Source organism: Glandiceps talaboti, chromosome 6 (assembly GCF_964340395.1).
Source record: "Glandiceps talaboti chromosome 6, keGlaTala1.1, whole genome shotgun sequence".
In the NCBI taxonomy this organism is placed as follows: Eukaryota; Metazoa; Hemichordata; class Enteropneusta; family Spengelidae; genus Glandiceps; species Glandiceps talaboti.
The window spans coordinates 11,974,128-11,998,879 of record NC_135554.1 but is presented as its reverse complement, the minus strand read 5'-3'; the positions used below and the strand labels follow the sequence as shown (position 1 = coordinate 11,998,879).

The 24,752-nt window shown below is 36.8% G+C and overlaps 1 protein-coding gene across 1 annotated transcript; it reads right to left on the bottom strand.

The window, feature by feature from the left end:
- Nucleotides 1-2,092: 2,092 nt before the first annotated feature.
- On the bottom strand, nt 2,093-21,838 carry LOC144436844 (nucleoside hydrolase-like). Its single transcript, XM_078125704.1, has 6 exons — nt 21,656-21,838; nt 19,273-19,567; nt 18,543-18,679; nt 14,449-14,695; nt 3,576-3,636; nt 2,093-2,264 (listed from the first exon to the last, which is right to left on the bottom strand). Exons 1-6 carry the CDS (start codon nt 21,836-21,838, stop codon nt 2,093-2,095), a joined length of 1,095 nt encoding a protein of 364 aa, XP_077981830.1.
- Between the last annotated feature and the right edge of the window lie 2,914 nt (nt 21,839-24,752).

Below are 24,752 nucleotides of genomic sequence, written 5' to 3'. Positions count from 1 at the left end.
AAATATTAATTAAAATCCTGATCGAAATAGTATCGGGTACAAAAATATAAGTTGCGACAAAATTGTTGAAGGTTGGAAAAAACGAAATAGAATTATATGTTATTGTTCATTACCACAAATAATAACACGGGATGACGACATACAATATGTATTAAAACTTGTCTAACATCCTTTATTATTCATTACAATACATTTGCATAATTAATTTTCCAAATGTCTGGATTTTGATTCCAACATTGAGTCAACACTGCCCAGTTTATGAAATAAAAAATGCATAGAGGTAATAGTGTATGAAATAAGGTCGTAAAACTGGAATATGAATGTTTTAACTGGCCAAATATATTCACTGTTTTACATTCTGATATCAATCATAAATACTGCAATGGTTGTAAATACTACAAACGTACACTACATTGATTTGAGAATGTAATGTGCAGTTTAAACAAAGATACTGTTTAACTGAAGGCTGAATTACCAGTGCCATATGTTTCGAGTTTGGAACTAATTCTAACTATAATAGCAAGGAAGCCTAATATATTTGGTTGTGTTGCCTAGTAGTGCATCTTTATTTATAACATTTTACCTTTCAAGGACTATCCACTATGTATACGTAAATGAAGGCATGGCAAAACTAGAGGGGAGTATCTGATTGACAAAGAACCAATGTTATCTGTTAAATTATGCTACATGATATAACATGATTTTTATGTGTTCAGCCTAGAGGGAGGTTGATGTAACGATATGTTTAATTATTCATCATCTGTCAATCAGTTGCATTATCTTTGGATATCAGTTATAGGCAATTCCAGTACTGGAGGGGGAAATCTAGCAATATTAGCCTAAATCTCTGAATCTCATTATTTTTGTGAGGAAGCCTGATAAAATGGCAAGAAAAGTTGTATATTTTATCTATTTTGTGACCTTTAAAATGTAATACTATCACTGGAAAGCAATCCAATGAAGGTGTGTCACCTACCAAATCAGACTGTCCATGTACTTCAAATACTGCAAACCTAGAAATTTTTGTAAGACAAGTTTTCACTCAATTTGCCGACAATGAAAAATGCGAAGGTTTATGTTGGCAGAAATGTCATCTGTACACAGTATGAGGCTCAATAATGTGCATAAATATAATTTTGGGGGGGGGAACTAATTAGCAACCTGAAAATCACAAAAATTTCTGGTAGCGAAAAAACTCCCTAAGTTTACAGTAATTATCAATACTGAGTAAATTGAATGGTTGGGAACAACATGTCGCTGCTAGTTAGGGCAATATAAAATGTACACCAATGGTAGTCTTTAGAGAATGATATATATACATATACAGTAGTTACATACAAAAAGTAGGAAGTGATTTGATGCCGTACATTAAAATGAAACTTTTCAACAGTTCACATTGCATGGAGTATAGTCTGAAAGATCAAGTCGATGGTCCACTAACTTGTTAACCACATATAACAAAAACAGAAACAAAGACTGGATCTTTCGGGTTACATGGAGTAAAAAACACCCATGCTGTTCATATAATCGGAATCAAATTTTTGTACAAAGTCCAGTCTACGGGACATTATCATATTTGAACCAAGTTACACTACTATGATCTCATTGTGCAAAATTTGCATTCAATTTTTTTGTTTTGATGTATGAATAGACAACTCATCTATCTAAAGTTACATTTTTACAAAGAATTCAAAACTTGCATAGACGTGCTTTCTTTAGAATGATTATGCAATACAAATGTACATTGACTAGTATAGAGTATTTCCAATTTCAAATCTCTTTCATGTCTAGCTGAATTAGGTCCTGATATGAAATTTAAAATTCTATGGAAGCCATCCGCACTGCAGTCATTACCATCACATCTTTGTTAATCAATCACAGAATTCTGCCCAATGATGAGTTCGTGTTTATTGGGGCTTTTTACATAATTTCAACATATGGTGCCTTTGTCCAATCAGGTAGCTGCTTATACATCATTCTAATAGTTGGAGGTTTACTCATGTGCATGAACAACTTTTGAATCACGATTTCTCGTTGCGCTATACAGGGTAAAGAGAGATCTTGGGATTCGAAGCCATAGACTATATGTAAATTAAAGTGCAGTGGTTGAATTGTCTTCTATTTTCACATCATCTGTTGACACTGCAGCAGCCAAATTATTATCAACACCTGACTCTCTTAAATCTACTTCTTCTTCAACCAATACAGGATCCTTATTACCATTCGTGGTCACTCGAACTGGGTTCATAAAGAAATAGGCATTTCTGATGGAAAATAAAATAAGAGGCAATTATTATGAAAAATGCCATCATCGGCCACTTTTAATGATATTAAGTTACTGTATATTAATATTATACCATGCACGAGTCAAGTTGAACAAAAAAATTGGGTATATATACTGTGGTCGCTCTGCGTTGCAATATGCATGTCTATGTCATGACAATGCGTGTCTACATCACTGGTCTTGCTGTGTTGAAAATATGAGTTAGAATGTTATAAATTGTCATTACTTTTCCCCCAATTTTTCTTTCATATTACTTGTGTTGATATAATTATGTTATTCTCCAATATTTTTTCTTCATTCAGCTGGAAAATATTTGTGACCTAAGGGTTGTCACTACGATCGAGTCACTAGACGAGTACTGACAAAGGCCCCTCAGGTCACTTGTATTTCCCTTGCCTGAACGAAGAACAATATTGGGGGAATACATTTAATTATCATTATATCATGTTACACCTCACATATTTTTTGCTATGGACAGGCACTGATAGTGCACATGTACATGAAATATCACACTTTATCTCATTGTGAACATACATGTAAATAAACCATTTTGTGTTTTAATATTCCTTGTTTCATCTGACAGTGATGGTGATCTGTGATCAGTGAGACAAAATGTATCACTTTATATGTTTGCGTTCTATCAATGTCTGTATTTTGTTTTATGTATTTTGTAACAAAAACATTGTGAGAGACGTGAAAACATCATCCTGCCGATTTGAAACTCTAAGATCATTCTAGTTTGGTAGTAATTACATATTATGTGAGTGTCTGCATCTACTGAAAACATTGTGATTTATACATGAATGTCAATGTGTTACATTATGGCAAATACAGTGTTATATCAAGGTAACTTCAGTTTTGAATACCTCAACTGTGTTGATTCTTTATATTAATTCTAGGCCATATAGATGAGGATTGGGTATTTACTTTTTGTACTTTCAATTTATAAAACAATTTTATCATGGTTTCCTACTTGAAAAAATAAATGTGAATCAACATATGCCAAGTCTTTCTTTGTAACTCAATAAATTACAAATCAATGGGTAAAATGCTTGTTATTGCAAGTACAATAATAAATGTTTTGCACATTTTTTTTTTTTAGCTTTTTGCACTGTATTGAGTTACAAAAAAAGTCTTGGTCTATGTTGTTTCACATCGATTTTTCAGGTACGAAGACCATGATACTATTGTTTTATAAATTAAAAATACAAAATATATAGATTACCCAATCCTTATCCATGTGGCCACTTTTAATAATTTTATCAATCAATTAATATAGATATAAACATACTGTGAATCTTCTGCGTCAAGTTCCTCTGGTATATCTTCTTTTGTTAACACTCCAGCTTTCCCTGTAAATGTACACTCAGTTTGGTTAACGAGTCATTAACCAGTGGTGGATCTATCATGAGGCAACGAACACAATGTGGGGGCACCTGTAAACACTTGTGATTCAAACCTAGGTTTTTGCATTAGTGTTATCTATCAGTGGGGAGATTAACAGCATTATTCATTTGTTCAGCACCAACTTTATAGCTTTGTCAGACAAATTTTTCCAGACCTAGATTTTAATCCTAATGCCCACTAGGCCTTTAAGAATCATGGCTTAGTAAAAATGTTATCCTAACTATAAATTAAAACTAAAAGGCCACTCTAACACCTAATCATGTCACTCTGTCTTTCTGCTTGATTTTCTCAAAGTGGGGTAATAGTATGTACTAATACGGTACACAAACATTACAAAGTTGGGTTCGCATAGGTACATACTGGTACTGGTCCTGTCTTCTGCCTATAATTTGGCATTCAAACTCGGATGAAATTTGTCACTTCTCTATTTTGCTCTAGTTTCATTTTATGTTCAAGCAAATGTGAGAATTACTTGCATTTGTTATTTGTCAGATAGAGTGGTGTTCTATTTGTTTGTTTCAAGGTGAGTCATCACCAAAGTCAAGATAGTTTGTAGCCCGTTTACATCGTGATCTGTGATTTTGCTTCAATCGCTGTCTCACTAACCAGTTGTAACGACATCAATGACAACAACGATTAATGTCGTTTGCAAATTGAGTGTTCGAAATGATTGGTTTGAAAAAAAAACAAGTCATTGAGAATGACATAGTCCCCACTATGATTGGGTTTTAAGGAATTATCACTACTCTGATCACGCAACAACACTTGTGAACCTAAATCAAACAGACTTAGATATGTTGTGTCTGCTTGTTGGACATGGAACATGCCTACAACAATAAAGGATGGATCGGGAATGAGGGATTGTATCACGACAAAAATGGATATGCACATGTATGTCATAGAACACTGTCCTAATACCAACTTTGAATGAGATCTGTTCAAGTATGTCTGAGTTATGGCTTTGGACATGGAAAATTCGCAAACAAAATGGCTGCCAGGCAGCCATATTGGATCATATCATGATGAAAATGGATATGCACATGTACGTCATAGAACACTGTGCTAATATCAACTTTGAATGAGATCTGTTCAAGCATGTCTGAGTTATGGCTTTAGACAGGGAAAATTTGCAAATTGACGTGCATATGTATGCCATTGTTGTATGTTGCCTCTGTACCAAGTTTGAAAAAAATTGGTCCAGGCATCTCCAAGAAACGGCTCTGGACGGACAGACGGACACACAGACAGACAGAACCCAATCCATAAGTCCCTGTTCCGGACTTCGTCCGGCAGGGACTAATTATTAGTAATCCTACATATTTTCTGTCCATAAATAGTTATTGACGTTCGATTTTGAGTGAACTTTTCAATCATCATCACTCCAAAGTAAGCTAAACAATAGTATTGCAGATTACATGTAATGTACAATAAGTGTACATTTTTTGAATACCACTGTGAGTAGTATGTCTGTCATTAGGTATTGTAGTACTTGAATACATCCCTTTCATCATCAAATACCTCCCTTGTAAGATAACTATGCATGTTAAACAATATAGAGAAAACAAAGGTATTAATATTTAATAGAAATAATAGATTATTAAAACATCAATTGGATACCGAGATCGTATATAGCTTTAAGCATCTAGGGATAGAATTTCAACCCAATGGTAAGTTTGATCTAGCAAAAGACAAACATAGGTAGGCAACCACTGTCAAATTTTGTTAATAACATGATGGTGAAATACTGGCAGAGAGAGTGTATGAAAAAGGAAAACAGTCTTATTGATGAGGCTATCAAATATAACATAGTTAACAAAACAGTTTGGCTATTTCAGTGCTTTTCAAATCATTGATAAGATTGAACTACTAATGATCAAAACACCTGACCTGTTGGCAAACTTTATCTCTGATGCTTATAACAAGAGAAACAATGAGGAGACAATGTATAATTTGTAAGATATACTCCTCACACTTGAAAAAAAATGTTTCTTTCTTTATGTATTTATTTATTTTGCAACAAGTTGGATTTGTGTCTTATAAGCCCAAGGGGTTGAATGTGGCAAGTTTTAATAATAATAGTACTCGATCATATAAACAAATGTATATTTTAAGTCCACATAGGACACGTTAATAAATAAAATACAACAACAACAACAAGTAATGATATTGGTAGAATTGAAGCAGAAAATTTGAAGATGGGAATACGTTAAAACAAAATAAGATAAGAAATAGATTGGCAGTATAGTTTAGTGACGAGAATAATGAAGGGAATGGACATCCCATAATACTTTCATTCCCTTGTTGACCCTCAGTATAAGTACACTCAGCTTAAAGGCCCGTATTTCAATCCCGGGTCACCGCATTAGGGACTACTCCACCCAGTACACAGCGTCTTATCTGAGCGGATTAACACTCACGTCACCGTGTCCACATATCAATGACAACGATCAAACATTTACTAATCCTGTTATGACAGACACTGTTTCTGCCTGAACCAAAATCATTTATAGTAACAACGGACATCGGAATCATTTCACTGCGTTGCTAGTCGTTGTGATACTCGAACTGTATTATGTACAGGCTCGCAACGAAACGGCCATATACACTTATCACACGGCTACACTCCGTCCACCAATCAGGGTACAGGATTGCCGTAGATTATAAGCCATAACCCACTCTTCACTAGTGCCACCTGACAGACTTGGAATACATGCAAATTCTATTGTTATCGCCGTGGTGATAAGTAAGATAATGAACTCGTTTGGTTGATTATGCGTCAAACACTCGGGGCTACGCCCCCTCGTGTTATAACGCATAATCAACCAAACTCGTTCATTATCTATCACATTGAGCTTGAAAGTTCGGCCGACACAGTATACAGCGACTGTGCAGTGTGCGTATTATACCATAGACAATGGATGGCAGTTGTCTACTGCATATAACACTTTTGACTCGACAGAGGTGGTAATTTTGTTTCATTGTAATGTGTCATAATTATGTAACACATATAGTTTTATAAATAAAAGAATGAATTTCACGAAAAAGAACCTTTTGTATGTTTGTTCAAAGATCGGAATACAAATGTACCGGGGAGACAGCTGTGTTGACGTATCACACAACAATGCACTAGCGATGGCAAAGGAACTGTCTGAAGTAAATCGCTGTTTTGTTTATCGTTCATTGCAATGTCCCGAAAGGGTTGAACGGGCCAATTTTATAACTTTACCACTGTACAGTGAATCAAAATATGGAGCTTGGACGACAGCGTATGAATATAACGGGGTGTGCTGTACGCCGGGGATGTACGTACGTGGCAGGGTGGAGCCGAAGACAATTGCACTTACAGCTACACGACTTTTGCAATTGAAACTCATGATCCAAAAAATCTGTTTCGGCACCATTTTGAATAGTATTCTGCCTTCTTTCCTTGTATATTTTTGTCCAGACGCGTTACATTATTTTCTGTTGATGCAGCATGTACTATGTGTATCATAACACGGAAAGTCGGGTTGACGTCATGCTCAGTTTAGATTGAGATGATCGACATACTGCCACTTCCAACGACATGGTGAAAAAGAATGCTTTGTTACATGTAATCAATTCAAAATAATACGCAGATAATGGGCGGAAAAAACCCCAAAATTTACTTCTTTAAAAAAAAGATTTACAGGTTCGTTATTATTTCGGGGGAGTTTGAATTTATTGTGTGATTTGGCACGCTCGGTATCAATGACAGTGGTATCGGGGACGATCTGCAAGATCAAAACAACGACATTGCTTTGCATCAAAACGAATGGCCGCACTGCCTTTGCTACCCGTGTGTCACAACATACCGACAAGACTGGCTTGGTATGGGCCAGGAACCTTGTGACGAAAATGTTTTGGTTCGCCATCGGCTCTACCGAAAGTATTGGAATATGCTCGACCGAAGAAATGCGTGGAACGATCCACGCTACTTACATAGGAAGCAGCAACTAATGCAGGCTGATGATGTTGCCATCAGTCGTAGGGAAGTGATGCCTAAATGCGTCACTTCGCAGGTACGGTCTCTTTATCCAAATTTACCCGGTGTGCCGTACAGAGGTCATAGCTGGGCGTAAGCTCGGTCTAACCGAACGGCCCTTTTCAGGGCCACCACATCCTCCAAAAAGAGTGTACCTTACCTAAACTACACGTTCATGTTTTGCGTATGTCGGTGTTGTCATTTGTTAGCAATTTTATTCGAATTTGAGATCAAAACACCTTTCTAATTGGTTTTCTACTGTATGTGTAAATGGTACTCCCATTACCAAAAAAATAAAACCCAAACAGAAAGACAATCACACAAACACAAACACAAACACAAACACAAACACAAACACAAACACAAACACAAACACAAACACAAAATAGTCACATTTCTACCACTGTATACTTTTGCCTTGTCGCCGGACCGTACTTCTGATTTGATCATTACCGTTATGTTATTATGGTAGGTAGAGGTAAATAATCTAGCGAATTGATTATCGAGATACTACCAACCCCCCAGGGAGTTACGCAAACGTTTACACAGTATTTGAGTGACAGCTGTTTGGACGCTTCTAACCTAACATTTCGCCACATACCACATGACAGCATGCATCAAATTTCGCTCCCAGATCATCATAATTTACAAAACAATTCACACAGGCACCTCTTCTACATATTTATAATTCATTTTGGGATACATTTAGAGTAAATGCTCGGGAAATAGCCGTGATTTTGACAGTTTTCTTGGAGCACCCAGGCGATGTTAGGCGTACGAGAGGCTTTGCATAAATGAGCGTCCCTACTGTAATCCTCCTTTTATAGTCGATACGGGCCTTTAAATAACACAAAATTGTATGGGAAAACTGTGTTCCTCCGAAGTTGACTTGATATCAGTATGATATACGAGAACAATATGTACATATTGGTACAGGGTGATACATTGGTATTAGAAGTACACAATGATCAAAGTAATGACTTTTGCAACATTGTTGGTGAGATGCATAATTATCATTATGCCTATAGAGTTTGTTTGTTTTTTATTTCAGGCAAGATGCAACTGCTAAGATCTATTACCTTGATTTTTCTGTGGCATAATAACAAAACAGGCACTTGAGTTACCAAACGGTCTTTGATGATATTAAAAGGTCCATGGTAGCCTATGTAATTTGTCATTTCAAGACCTTGCCAAAGACATATTACTTGCATGGGAGATTGATAAACCTTGTATATGCTAATTACTAATTACTTACAGCAGGTACGATGTCACATGGGTCAGTGACTCGATCATTCGAGGCAATAAGGGGGTCTTCAGTAATTACAAGGCCAGAGACCTGGAGTATGTCGCTTTATAAATGTGACCCTTCCAGATTTCGTTTTCTATTAAAAGTGTCCATCTCTCAATTTCCTTTCTCTGCAGCATGATCCTCCGACTTTCAACCATTTCATACATGTTAAAATGTTGCCAAATACAAAAAGGTTAAGGGGCGAGTATTAGAATCTATGGTAATCACTTTATACTACCGCTGCCACATAACATCATAATTTTAAAGGCATCTCTTTTCTTTCCCTCACCACCACCACCACCACCACCACCACCACCACCACCACCACCACCACCACTGTGAATTGTATCAAGGCACAGCTTTAATTAATACCTGTGTTTGGATCTTACTGGCAGAGCTTTAGCTGAAGGCCTGAATTTATTAGATGGGCACATCAACACTGTCGGGACTGAGTTGATGCCCTCAACATTTCCATTCGTATTCAAACACACCAAGCTATTCCCAGTATATTATCCAACTGTACCCCCTTCATTCCTCTCCATATCAAAATTCAATCGATTCACTGCATGGTTGTCAGCAGCGGTAAGACTAGACTGATATGTCCCGACGTGTGTGGTAGTGGGTTGTGGCAGCGGTGGCAAAAAAGTGGCATGTCAAAATCACAAACATTATGGAAAGCTTTTCCCTTACAGATTCAGATGACACGATCATCTGAAACCTCTTGTACATTGAAATTACTGTAGGTATGTGCATGATGTATATATGAACATGATTATAAATTATACTAATATATTGTTGTAAGATATTGGAATAGGCAAGACAATTGGAAAGAAAAACATCAAACTGTGTAATTGAAAATCAGGCATATACCTTTAATAAGTTTACTGAATCATACTGAGTTGGTGATTCTGTGTTGGTGTACTGTCTAGTTTAGTCATGTAAATGAGTTAATAAGCTCCATGATGTACAGGCTGACACACACACACACACACACACACACACACACACACACACACACACACACACGTGTACATACATACACACATACATACACATACATACATACATACATACATACATACATACATACATACATACATACATACATACATAGATGCAGCATGCATACATACATACATACATACATACATACATACATACATACATACACACACACATACATACATACATACATACATACATACATATATACATACATACATACATGCATACATGCATACATGCATAAATACATGCATGCATGTATGCAGACAGACAGACAGACAGACAGACAGACAGACAGACAGACAGACAGACATACAGACAGATAGACAGACAGACAGACAGGCGGACAGACAGACACGCGCATGTTGACGTCGCTGATCAGTAACTCCGATAAGAGCTATCGGAACACACAGATCACCGTCGTAAACAGGCTACCCCTAAACAACAACAACAACAACAACAACAACAACAACAACAAAATAAAATCAACGGAAAAAAAACAAATTAATAAAAATCATAACCGAATACAAAAGAAAACGTTATATTAATTGTGTTTAATGATTTTTATGGTTTGTAGTGATTGTTTTATGTTCTGTTATCCTAAAAATTAATGTAGCAATGGAAACGACGTCATCAAGATAAACCATAATTATATTCCTGAAAATATACTTAAAGCATGTTGATTGTTACGTACGTGTATAGACAAGATGTACTAGACAACAATCGTCATCAGGAGTGCAATGTACGAGTCACAGGGACACGTCATGGTACATGTGTAATATTGTTTGAATTAGTAATGTAATACTACATATATATATATCCTCTAATACAAACTTAACGTGTCCCTGTGGTACGAGTCACAAATTTCATTTTACCAGCTGCGTTTTCCGCAATTTGACATTACTACATTCTAACCAAAATATGGCACCCCGTTTCAAAGAATAATAATCTTATTATATTTACGCCATGCATGTTACATGTCCGTATTTTCACAATGCTATGCATGATAAGCGTGCATTCCGGATCCACCGACAAGTATACATTGGCAACTTTATAGAGGCATGTGGATAATAGTCACAAATTGCAAGGATGTATGGCAAATGTATTAGATCAAAAGTCTTTCCGAAGGCAAGATTTCAATACCATGAAAAAACCCTGATTACTCGCCGCTGAATGTATTTAGATGATATGATGTGATGTGATATGATATGATATAATATCTATCTATCTATCTATCTATCTATCTATCTATCTAATATTATCTTTTATTACAGGATGGATACGAGATATTAAAGGAAATTACGACCTTGCTTTCTATCTCATCGCTGTAATACTACTGTCATCAGCAATCTGTGCTTTCCTGGCCCATGTAGCTGAAAATTACAAAGTAAAGAAGAAAGAACAACAAAAACTGACGAACTCTACATATAAAGAGACTGAAAATAGTGAAGAGGGACAGCCTGGAACGACCGAACATGATAATAACGTGATGATAGAGTAATTTGTGTCTTCGTGTTCGAATTCAGTAATATTCTTCTCTCTGTAAATACGCGCATCTAAGTAAACTTTCTATTGTGTCTGATCAGACACGCCTTTGAAAAATATCTACCAAGATATCACATAAAATGCAATATCAAATTAGAAATCACCCTGTAAAAGTAAATACTACATATACCTTTGTCAATATATCAAACAATATTTGACCCAAGATTGTGACACAATTATGAGCCCAGCTGTATAATTCGAAAACTATTAGGCTTGAGATCAACTGAATGTGAATAGCTTGATCAGGTGTTGACAGAGGGTGTATCCAAAATTATATATTCCCCAGTGAGCTTGCTAAAAAAACTAATCAGTTGTAGCCATTTCCCCTACCATTGTATGTACCAAAGTTCATTATACTTGAGCTAGCCGTTTTTAAGAAAATGATGACACAGACAGTAGGACACACACATACAGAGGGACGGACATGCAGGCAGATAGATAGACAGGCAGACAGACAGACATCGCCATTTCAATACCTCCCCTTACGGGAGGTAAAATGACAATGTTATGCTAGTCTAGTTCCCGACCGTACACAATGATAACGTGACATATTAGCGTAATGTTTCTTCATTTTGTGTTTAACGAAAAAGCAGTTGCAAGTGCTATGTATTAATTATCTCATTTCTTCTTCCGTAAGGAAGAAATGTATTAGTGGGTGAAAGTCTCTCTGTGTGTGTATGTGTGTCTGTCTGTCTCTGTCTCTGTCTCTGTGTGTGTATCTGTGTCATCGTTTTCTCCAAATTGGCTGGCTCAATTCAAACGAAATTTGACACAACTGTTCCATTGAGAAATGGCAAGAACTGATTAAGTTTTGTTAAAAATCCCATGAATATTAATGAGCAATTTACGTAATTAATCGGTCGATCGTCTGGCCGCACATGCGCTTTGTTTCGAAAGTGCGCCACCAACGTCGATGTAAGGTAAACCAGGAAGCTACCTAATGGATACTGACACACTGTTGTTCTACACCGAGAAAGACTGTTTTCAGGGGTTTCAAGTGTTTATATTGATATTTTCATTGAATCTGAAGATTATTATATCAAAACAAGGAGGTGATCACTAAAAATACACATCATCTGCAAGCTTTATTGCAAAAATATACAGTCACGATCGTCTGCTCACTTCACATCTTTCAACCATGTATACGATCTGGAGCAGATGGTGCATCAACCTCGATCGAAACAAGAATGTATACACTTGACCCAGGGATGAAGTAGGACAATAATACCTTACATTGGTGTAACCACAAATAATCGATTCATAGTCACCCTGACCATCGTGGGTGGTTTATTTTATCGGTAGCTCCAGATTAGGTATAATGATAACCACAGATAATCCCATAGTCCTTTTTGTCTGAGCATGCTCAGTCTGGATTGCAAGTTCTCTATTATAGATATTTCCTTAGGGAGCCTTCAGTATTTACAAGGGGTGGGGCTGGAGGAAATCACACATGGTCTGTTAAGAAACATTAACATGCGAGTGTAAGCTTATATACATGTAATGCAACGTAATAGTCTGTCTAGTTTAAAAATAAACTTTCAGTGTATAGATTATATGTTGAGTTTTGGGCGAAAAATCGCCAACACACATGACAATACAACAAAATTAACATATACAAGGCATTCAAGTCTGCAATGAATACTTACAAAAGATGTGATCATGGAGTTTGTATTTTAGCAACTCCGCTTGTGTACGGTCCTTTTCGAAATCTCTTGAACGAATTTTGAAATCTAAACGAGAGAAGTCTTCTGAGTATTTCAGAAGAACGGGATCAATGCCACTCTAATAGAAAGGCAACTGTACGCGTCGGCTGTCGACTTTTGGTTCTGACAGGATACTAGTCCTGCTTGCTAGGTGCACGCGTTTAACACTCAACAAAATGCATCGTTTTATTAAACAATTTCTTACAGTATGTGTATTTTTATTTTTGTATTTTGGCATGTAAAGTACTCGTTGAGTGCTCATCTCACGTTTACATCTCAAAACACACAAAACAGATTGACAATGATTGAATATTTAATTTGGTCACAAAACTACGGATTGTAAAATGTGGCCCTCCCCCAAATATTGTAATGCAAAATGTGACCCCCCCCCCGATTCCTCCGGCCCTCCCCCTTGTAAATACTGAAGGTTCCCTTAGTATAATTCCAGAAGTATTAGTTCATATAAGGCTTCATCAATTAATCAATTAAAATAATTTGTCTGCTGTCTTTGAATATCCCAAACACCTGCCAGTCAGACAGGGAAAATAACACAGAAAAAACCCCCAAAATACTATCATGTCCTACAAAACTCAAAACTGCTACACTGGTGAAATGTAAGTGTAGAAGTCCAAATACGTAATTCCATTTATACTTAGGCCAAATATCAAGTTGCATATATTACTCTCGTCGTTGACAGACACCTCGGGACAAGATAACTTCAAATCGCAACTTAATGGGAAATGATAAGACTAATGAATATCACCCGGTACCCACTGAAAATAGTTGAACTAAAGAGTACAAGTCTATTACAGTTGAAACCGAAATACAATCTACAAGACTGTACCACGATTTGCAATACAAGTAAAATTCCCATCACTCACCTCGAAATCGACCGTTTGACATATTATGAATGCCAAATTGCTATCGGTACAATGACAGGTTTACAGTTTATTTACAGTTGTGTCTTTTGTGTTTCTCTCTATTATAAGTCAAAATGGTCATTAGCATAACTAGAATTTTGAGAAGTAAAATCTCTGTTGTATCTCGTTCAGTTTAGATTGTTTACTACACATTTGCATATTACTGTATGATTCCACAATAAAAGCCTGATGACCTATACGTAAAATGTAACCCTCAAAACTAGTAGTGTGCAAATCCTGGAATCCGAAATGATGTCCGTGCTAGTTGTCCGGATTTTGCTTTCCGCACATGCATGCATCTTCCATCATTTTCTTCAACAGCGCCACATCAGTCTCGAATACTAAGTTAACGCGTTGTCTTTTCTGTAGTGCATTGTTCCAGTCAATAACCATCATTCCATGGGTAACAGAGCCTTGCATTTCAACAGTTGCATATGCCACTTTCTTCCTTTTAATTACTGTACTGTCTAGTGCCACAGCCATTGCGATGGGGTCGCACAGAATCCATAAACCGTCATAACCGGACATTTCACAACGTGCCTAGATAATATATAATGATAAAATATGTCGCAATAATACCATACTCAAGCCAAGTTATTGCCATTGAACAGAAAATATGGATGATATATTCTGGTCGTTCAACCCGTGTCTGGTTTGTGCGTACTCAAATAATGAGCCGGAAAGTTGCAAACAACGTTCATGATTAGTAATGGATTTGAAAGAAAAAACAAGTCTGTTTGTCTACGGTTTAGAATAGCTTTATTTTCCGACGTTTCGGCCATACACAGATGGCCTTCTTCGGGGAATATAATTGGAGCCACGAGAAATGGCTTGTGCGTGAATGGAAGTAAGGTGCTAATGATTAGTGTTTCAAAAATTTAATATATTATGCCAAGAGAGGTACAATTGTATTATATCCCTATATTTTACATGTATACCTCATTCAGCCAGAAAATACTGGTGACCTAAGGGTTTGTCATTACGAGTCGCTAGACGAGTAGGTCCCTTAGGTCCCTGATATTGTCAGCCGAACGAAGGAAAATGTTGAGGATAATATTTAATTGTTCCACCATCACTGGTCGAACTCTTTCTGACTGTAGAACTTGATAGGAATATAGCGGAATGATCAAAAGACTTAGGACCCAGCTAGAACGAAACACAATCAATTTGAAATCTAATCAGAGTGTGCATTCCTCTACATATTCTATTGCTTTATAGCGTTAGGGCAAAGACCATTTGGATCCGAAATGGCACTACCTTAGGCTCGCGTAAGAATAAGTCGACCTTCTTTAACACTCTAGCATGAGATAAAATATTATAGACCTGTTGCCGGTTCAAAGATGCATTGCGCGTCTCTCCATACAATGCCATGTATTGTGTACACGCTGAGGGGTTTGCAAGCGCTGCATTGACGGCGTTCAGTCTTTGTTCTATAAAATCAGCCATAATCAAAGAGGTGAACATGTCTTACCATCATTTCCTGATGAAAATGTTATTTCAAATGTAATAAAGACAAAACAAAACAAGTCCTCTGGCGCAATGCATCTTGGAACCGGAAAATCGACTGTTGACAGGTACCCACGGTAACAAAACAAAACAAAAAATTGTTTCTCAGAAAATAATCTTTGACATTATTGCCTTAGTAAAAAGTTGGCGGTGGCGTGTATCAAAGCAAGTTATGAACAGCAAACCAATCTGATGTTATGATATGAATTGATTATTTAACACGCGCACTAGCTGCAACTGTGTCATTTTTTTCTTCTAAGGTCTAGAAAAAAAATTGTTTGGTACCGACTGCATCTAGTTTTTCACTGCCAACCCTAAACTCTTGATGTATTCAAGACAAAGATAATAAAATCGCGAAAATTGTGAAGTCTTCAAGAAATTTAAACAGCGTGGATGAGTAAACTTACAACAACTTAAAAAGACAATATAAAACTGTTCGTCCAATCTGTATTGGCTGAACATCTGATGGGAAGAAACCATCAACAAATAGAGCATATCTGGAAAACAACTGATTACCTGAACTTGACACTCGCATGTGAAAAATATATAAAGAAGAAATAAAAAAAATCTACCTATCGAAACCACACAATTTTTTATTAGGCCTAATTACCAAATAATATATTCACTAAAAATTGGTCAATTACTTAAAAAAAGACATTGTAGCTGTTATTTAGTGGTCAATATTATTAATAGGAAGTGTAGTGACAAATTTAAATCTTGCGCGAAAGCTTGGTTTTGAATCTGTCACCATGCTAAGAGTATACTAGTTGTAACTGGAATATGGTTTTGTGGACAGGCAACCACAATATATTCTCTGAAGTTGGTTTAAATGCCAAAAATTAGACAGTGTACATGTTAACCAGTGGTTGATATTATCCGTAAGAGTGCAAAACAAGTTGAAAACGTGCTCACCATTGAGGGCGCTGATTTTTGGGTACGGACCAAAAAAATCAATTTGATTTGATTTATCAAACATAGAGCTATAAAAAATACGTGAACCTCCAGTTGACGTAATACTTTTTCACAGTGTACGATATTAATTAAGAATAAGTTATTGTACCTACTGACAAAACATACATAAAAAAGTTCCAGTTCCAATTTTAACATGTTGATATATTTGCACCGTGGAAAGGTGAAATATGATGGACACACACACATATACTTCTATTATCTAATAACAGAATCGTTAATTCGTGAAATAAGATAGAGATTCTTACCCTCTCCGACTTATAATAATTAATGGTGTGCTGACTAATATCATTCAAAAACCGCCCTTTCTTCGTTTCCGTTTCTATCAAATTCAGGTACTAATCCTACCATAATAAAGTTGACAAATATTAAAGTTGTAATTAGTTTGTCATCTCACTTAGGGAAAACAACAATAGCAACAACAACAACAACAACAGCAACAACAACAACAACAACAACAACGTCATCATGATCATCGTGATCATGATTACCATCACCATCATCATCATCATCATTGTCGTCGTCGTCGTCGTCGTCGTCTGTGTATCCGTGCGCCATGCGTACGTGATTTCTCAGACATGCAATAATTGATTTCATTCAAACTTTACACAAGGGTGACGCGTCGACGCATCATTTTAGACATATACACGTCACATTTTTTTGCGACGTATGCAAAAATCTGGGGCGTGAAAGAGGGGGACTACTAAAAATCTGAGGCGTGAAAGGTGGGGGGAGCAACTCCAATTTTATGTAGTATTATTACTACCTTGACAAGTTAAAATAGCACCAGAAAGCATTCTTTAGTCCATGAGATTTCTGAAATCTCCAAGGGCAGGATGGGGTGGGGGGGGGGGGGTGGCGGCTTCCAGCAACCACCCCACCTGGCTCCCTCAAACTTCGATTCAACTAATATCACCTAATTTCCAATTGTGTGTGTGTGTGTGTGTGTGTGTATGTATGTATGTATGTATGTATGTATGTATGTATGTACAATATATGTATGTATGTATGTATGTACAATGTATGTATGTATGTATGTATGTATGTATGTATGTATGTATGCATGCATGTGTGCATGTATGCATATATGTATGTATGTATGTATGTATGTATGTGTGTATGTATGTGTGTATGTATGTATGTATGTATGTGGGGGAGGGATTACGAAAATGTTTTGAGTCAAGGAGGGGGGGGGGGGTACGGAAAATGTTCAAGCCAGGCGGGGAGGTTACTCAGATTTTCTGGATTTTCAAAGCAATTCCTCCGACCAGGTCTCAAATCATGTAATGACGGATACCTAAAATACTCCGTTGTATCAACCTTTACAGTACAGGGGGGCTACTATACGTACGTGCATACGGTATGCTGATCAGTTCCCCTCACATAGTAAGGGAATACATGTATATCTGACTCAAAAACTTTTGAATCTTGCATTTTTAAGCATTATGTATAGGTTTGACTTGGTTTAAATACACGTTCGACTTCCGATTCCATGCATTTTCAGAGTAGCCGATTTTCGGATTTTGCCGAGACTTTTGATTTCCAATGTCTGGCGGAATGTAATCATTTGTTCCCCAGTTTCTGGCCGAAATGTAGACATTTTGACACCTACAGTTTCCGTGTTGTTTGTACCGTTTGTGCTTGTAACTTGAATGAGCCAGAGTACATCCATTATTAGCCAAGTAGTCCATGTATGTATGTATGTATGTATGTATGTATGTATGTATGTATGTATGTATGTGTGTGTGTGTGTGTGTGTGTGTGTGTGTGTGTGTGTGTGTGTGTGTGTGTGTGTAGGGGGAGGGGGTAGGAATCAGTCGCTTTTCATCGTTGGGTCCATGACCTCTGAAGATAAATGTTATATATTCACATAATAATATGGATTTAAAAAACTTGCATTCAGTGTACTTACATATTCAACACAAGATTTAAGACACAGCTCCCAGCTGGAAATATACAGCGGACACTGGAAATCATTCAGTATTATATGAGCAGCTTCCACATCCATAAAGAAATTAAATTCTGCTGATATTGCTATGTTTCCAACACCTATATAGTTGACACAAATAAAATAAAACTATGACGTCACTTGGAATAAAAAAATGTAGAGACTCTCTCTCTCTCTCTCTCTCTCTCTCTCTCTCTCTCCCTCCACCCTGCCTGTCGCCCACTCTCTCTCCATCCCTGTCTGTCCCTCACAGACACATACTGAAGGTACAAATATGTAGAGACGCAGATACACGATATATTAATATACAAATACCCACCTATACCAACCTACCTGCCACATCTCCCTACTAGTACTTGTACCTACCTACCTACCCACCTACCTATCTACCTACCTAGACATACATACATACATACATACATACATACATGCATACACGCACGCACACACACACACATACATACATACATACATACATACATACATACATACATACATACATACGCAATGATTGTGTGTGTGTGTGTGTGAGTGTTTGTGTGTGTGTGTGTGTGTGTGTGAGTGTTTGTAACTACTCGCGTAGATAAGTAAGCTTATTGTACAATAAAACATCCAAGCCACCGTTTTCATTGGTTTACCCATCCGACAAATCCTGTATGGCATGTATATACAGCGCCAACAAGAATGCACTCACCTTCTATGTTTCCTCCCATTACACTGATCATTTTGACACGTTTACTGAAATCAGGGTACAATCTTTGAGCTAAAGCCAAATTCGTTAAAGGTCCCAGAGCAACGATGGTCAGTTCCCCTGGATGTAGTTTTACCAATTCGATTAACTTGTTGACAGCATGACCATCTGATACGTACCGATCGTCAGGTGTTTCAATGAATGGCACATTTCCTAGACCATCTTTGCCATGAAAATCAGTTGGTTTCAGGTCGTCTCTGCTAATAAGGGGTGATTCCGCTCCTTGATATACGGGGATCTGGAATTTAATGTCAACATCATTGTCAATCTACCACTATCATCAAACTATCAGCATACTCCTTTAGACAAAACTAACAATATAGTTGAGTTATAACTTAATATATATATACACATACAACACAGCATAATATAATAAGCTGGGAGCTTTCGACTGCAAACTGTAAGTGTTTTTGTTCACTATCATGATAGATATGGTTGTTTACTTTGACTAATGGTGCTCCAAATGTAATCTCAAAAGTCAATTATATTCATACAATACATAAAGCCCATTTTAAGTTACAGTTCTCTGGTTCTGTCTGATACATACAACCACGCAGAAACCAATAAGATATTTATGTCACATGCCACATTTTATAACATAGCAAGATGGAATGAACACATGTATAGTTTCTTGCAATTTTTGACCGAACTAAAGGACCACCATACAGACACGAAATACATATGTAAGGTGTATGTGGCCGACTTGGACAAAAAAGACGTGGTGTATCAAAATGAGGGGTCCTCAGTCAAACAGTGGGTTCCCAATCAAAATGATACATGCGCCCGTTGAAGAGGGGACATAACTTTATGATTGGGAACGCCCACATTAGTGAAAGCACATCTCGCTGTTAATGGGAGCCACTCTTTCGTGATGAGAGAAAGTTTTTTTTTTTTATGGCAGCCACTCCTTGGTGAGAGCACGTCTCTCTTTTTTTGTATGTCCTAGTCGGCCACAATGCGTGGCATCAAGAGGCTGATGTCACGCACTGGACACCGTAGATATGTCAATACATTGCACCCGCCGTGTCTGCGTCTAGTCGCAGTACGGTGTTTATTTCACAATATACACAATGTAGCAAGAGATTGTGATCTTGCTGGTTTGCGCTTTAGTTAATCATAGACCCTGCGATTGAATGAAACTTTACGTCCGACGGTCTAGATTCAGGCGAACAACTTCAAGACACCGTTGTGTAAAATTAGCATTCAATTGGTACACATCACAAATTTTCCGTGTACTAATGATAATGTTCACTGTTTCTCGCTTAGGATCTTTGCAAATTCCTGATATCGATTTGACTTCTGATCAGTAAAAATTCATCTTTCTAGAACAAACATGCTTTCTTAGAAGTCACATATTACCAGTCGCAATTGACGTCATAGTCACGGAAAGGCATCAATTCTGACTATTTCAAGCTTTACCATCCTGCATTGTAAAATCTCGTTAGAATATGTTCCTAACTCCCGGGCACTCAATTTGAATGGACCAATCACTTAACCCGTCTTCTAATGCATTTCTAGTATATCAGCTAGCACTTTCGGATGTTCTTCCGATAAAATACGACACACAGCCGAACAACGCTATCGAGGATGGAACATCCGAGGTCTAGCGAATGTCATCAGGATATAAATAACTGCCAATCAGAGAACCGTATTAGCGACAAGCACAAACAGAGGACAATAGCTAAATTTTCATGCATATTCATCTTAAGGAGGGCTTGTAAAAATAACCACCAATGCGTTAACTAAAATGTGTGAATGACAACGTCTACACACTCATCAAACATAATTACAATAAACTGATAAGACATAGTAATGACATAAATGTGTTTGTCAACACCTGCATGCAGAGATTGAATATATTAAAGTATATATATATGCATATATGGCCCAACCCACCGCTTATTGTAATCTCAATGGAATGTCCGGTCTGAAAATGACATTTGTTCTGGCAAGCCCTCACATGCGAACTTCGTTCGCTTATAGTTATAGCATCGAAAGAAAGCCCGAACGTCTAGCAGCAAGACTAATGCATTTCTTGCTATTATTAAAGTAGCTCAGTCCATCTTTGGTGTGTCATGTTTCCTATGTTTTATTAATGATGGTGTATTCCCAACCTTGTATGACAAACAGTCACAGCCGTAGTGAACAAATCAGGTTATGTGATTGGTCCATTCAAATTGAGTGCCAGGCAGTTACTACCATTGCAGTAGTTTAGTAAGAAAAAGGAAACAATAAACAAAAAACAAATCTTTTGTATGAAAAAAAACTGTCGGATAATATCAATACTAATCATGTCGAGAAGTGTTATAATATCATAATTACTGACCTTCTGAAGTTGATCACACGCATCCAAAACTTTGAGTACATTTCTACAAACTTGTCGTACTGCCACGTTACCTTTAACACAGGTGATTGCTAGTATCTCTACGTTAGGCCTCGATACAGCCATCATTATGGCCTGTGCATCGTCGATTCCAGCATCGCAGTCGATCACTAGTTTGATTGACATTTCAACGAAACTTCTAAGCAACAAAATTAGTCCTAAATCGTCGGCAGAATAACGTTATCGTTAAATCACACCGATTTGGAGGACTGATCATGCACGCAGTGTCATATGGAGGTATTCAAATGAATGACAAGTTTTTATACTCACGTATCATAAAAGGAATGCAAAAATGATATAAATTACTGCAAAACGATGAACGCTTAATTTACATAATAATAGATTTGGTTATATAGTTAAAGGGCCACTGCAATTCTATTTTTCACTTTTCATCAAATCAATAAAAAATAGCCACTTAACACATTTCTATAGCGTTATGCTGCTTCCACATTCATGACACCCTCTGCTGAGTATTTATATTTGCATATGAAAGCATTCCTGTTATGTCGTCATAGTAGGAACACATAACCTTGAACTTCACCTTCCTAACATGCATTTCTATGGAGGCTTAGTCACAACAACACGTTCTAGAAACTGTATCTTTCGAACGGGATGGCGAATGTTCGTCAGATTTTTCAAGTGAAGAGGATCACAGCCTAGCTTTCATCTTTGACGGTGTTATTGAACCCTATTCCTTCGAACCGGACGGTACAAGTGAAAGTTCGACGGGTGGTTACGGCGATGATGATCAGGTCACCTACACAAGATCAAGACAGACTTTTAAACAAGAATTGGTATTAAAGTTGTCTTCTATAGTGTCATGTCCTGTCTGGTACTAGTATGTCTTTACAATGTGTTGTTGTGTAGTCGTGTTCAGTGGTATTCAATTCACTCCAGTGCTTTCTAAGCAAAGTGGCACATCGAAAAAGAATGTTTGAGCGACGGCGACGCGACGCCTCCTTTGTTATGTTGACCTTTGCTAGCTTTGGCTTCTTCACTTTGTGGAGACTGACTTTGTTGTAAATGGAAACAGTTCGTCACACTAAAAGGCAATATTTAGGATGATAGAGTTTACATGCAGTATATTATCCATGTGTATCTTGTACATACATTTCGATGTGTTATCTATATAGTATATGTCTTCTGCCTATAATTTGGCATTCAAACTCGGATGAAATTTGTCACTTCTCTATTTTGCTCTAGTTTCAATTTATGTTCAAGCAAATGTGAGAATTACTTGCATTTGTTATTGTGTAGACCTAAACTTGGATTCTATATCCTGTGTAGAATGTACCTGTCCAGGATTCAATACTACATGTGTAGATACGTATAAAAACCAGATGCCAGATCTGAAAAGGAATATTTTTTAATGTGTGTATGCACACTTGATGACAATCCACACCAATACGCCGAAATTGGTCAAAAGGACATATATCTTGGCAAGGGTCGTTCTATGCGTGTTATCAATATATTTTTCCTAAGAATTACAGGTTTTTCTTTCAGGTTTTTCATGGGCAGCTTACATGCTCTTTGGACGTTCTCAGTTTGTATTGTTTTGCAAACAGTGGTCGCATAGCTTTTCAATCGTTTTTGTACTGTTCAGCAAGTTTATGCGTGTCTCTGCACACCCATTACTCAGACAAAGCCCTTCTATACACTATGACTTGCAACATGTGTCTGTTTAGGGGCAGGTAACAAATATTAGTTAAAATCCTGATCGAAATAGTATCGGGTACAAAAATATAAGTTGCGACAAAATTGTGTGAAGGTTGGAAAAAACGAAATAGAATTATATGTTATTGTTCATTACCACAAATAATAACACGGGATGACGACATACAATATGTATTAAAACTTGTCTAACATCCTTTATTATTCATTACAATACATTTGCATAATTAATTGTTCCAAATGTCTGGATTTTGATTCCAACATTGAGTCAACACTGCCCAGTTTATGAAATAAAAAATGCATAGAGGTAATAGTGTATGAAATAAGGTCGTAAAACTGGAATATGAATGTTTTAACTGGTCAAATATGTTCACTGTTTTACATTCTGATATCAATCATAAATACTGCAATGGTTGTAAATACTACAAACGTACACTACATTGATTTGAGAATGTAATGTGCAGTCTAAACAAAGATACTGTTCTACTGAAGGCTGAATTACCAGTGCCATATGTTTCGAGTTTGGAACTAATTCTAACTATAATAGCAAGCAAGCCTTATATTTGGTTGTGTTGCCTAGTAGTGCATCTTTATTTATAACATTTTACCTTTCAAGGACTATCTACTATGTATACGTAAATGAAGGCATGGGAAAACTAGAGGAGAGTATCTGATTGACAAAGAACCAATGCTATCTGTTAAATTATGCTACATGAGATATAATTTTTCTGTGTTCAGCCTAGAGGGAGGTTGATGTAACGATATGTATAATTATACATCGTCTATTAATCAGTTGCATTATCTTTAGATATCAGTTATGGGCAATTCCAGTACTGGAGGGGGAAATCTAGCAATATTAGCCTAAATCTCTGAATCTCATTATTTTTGTGAGGAAGCCTGATAAAATGGCAAGAAAAGTTGTATATTTTATATATTTTGTGACCCTTTAAAATGTAATACTATCACTGGAAAGCAATCAGGGAAAGCAATCCAATGAAGGTGTGTCACCTACCAAATCAGACTGTCCATGTACTTCAAATACTGCAAACCTAGAAATTTTTGTAAGACAAGTTTTCACTCAATTTGCCGACAATGAAAAATGCGAAGGTTTATGTTGGCAGAAATGTCATCTGTACACAGTATGAGGCTCAATAATGTGCATAAATATAATTTTGGGGGGAACTAGTTAGCAACCTGAAAATCACAAAAATTTCTGGTAGCGAAAAAACTCCCTAAGTTTACAGTAATTATCAATACTGAGTAAATTGAATGGTTGGGAACAACATGTCGTTGCTATAGCTAGTTAGGGCAATATAAAATGTACACCAATGTAGTCTTTAGAGAATAATATATATACATATACAGTAGT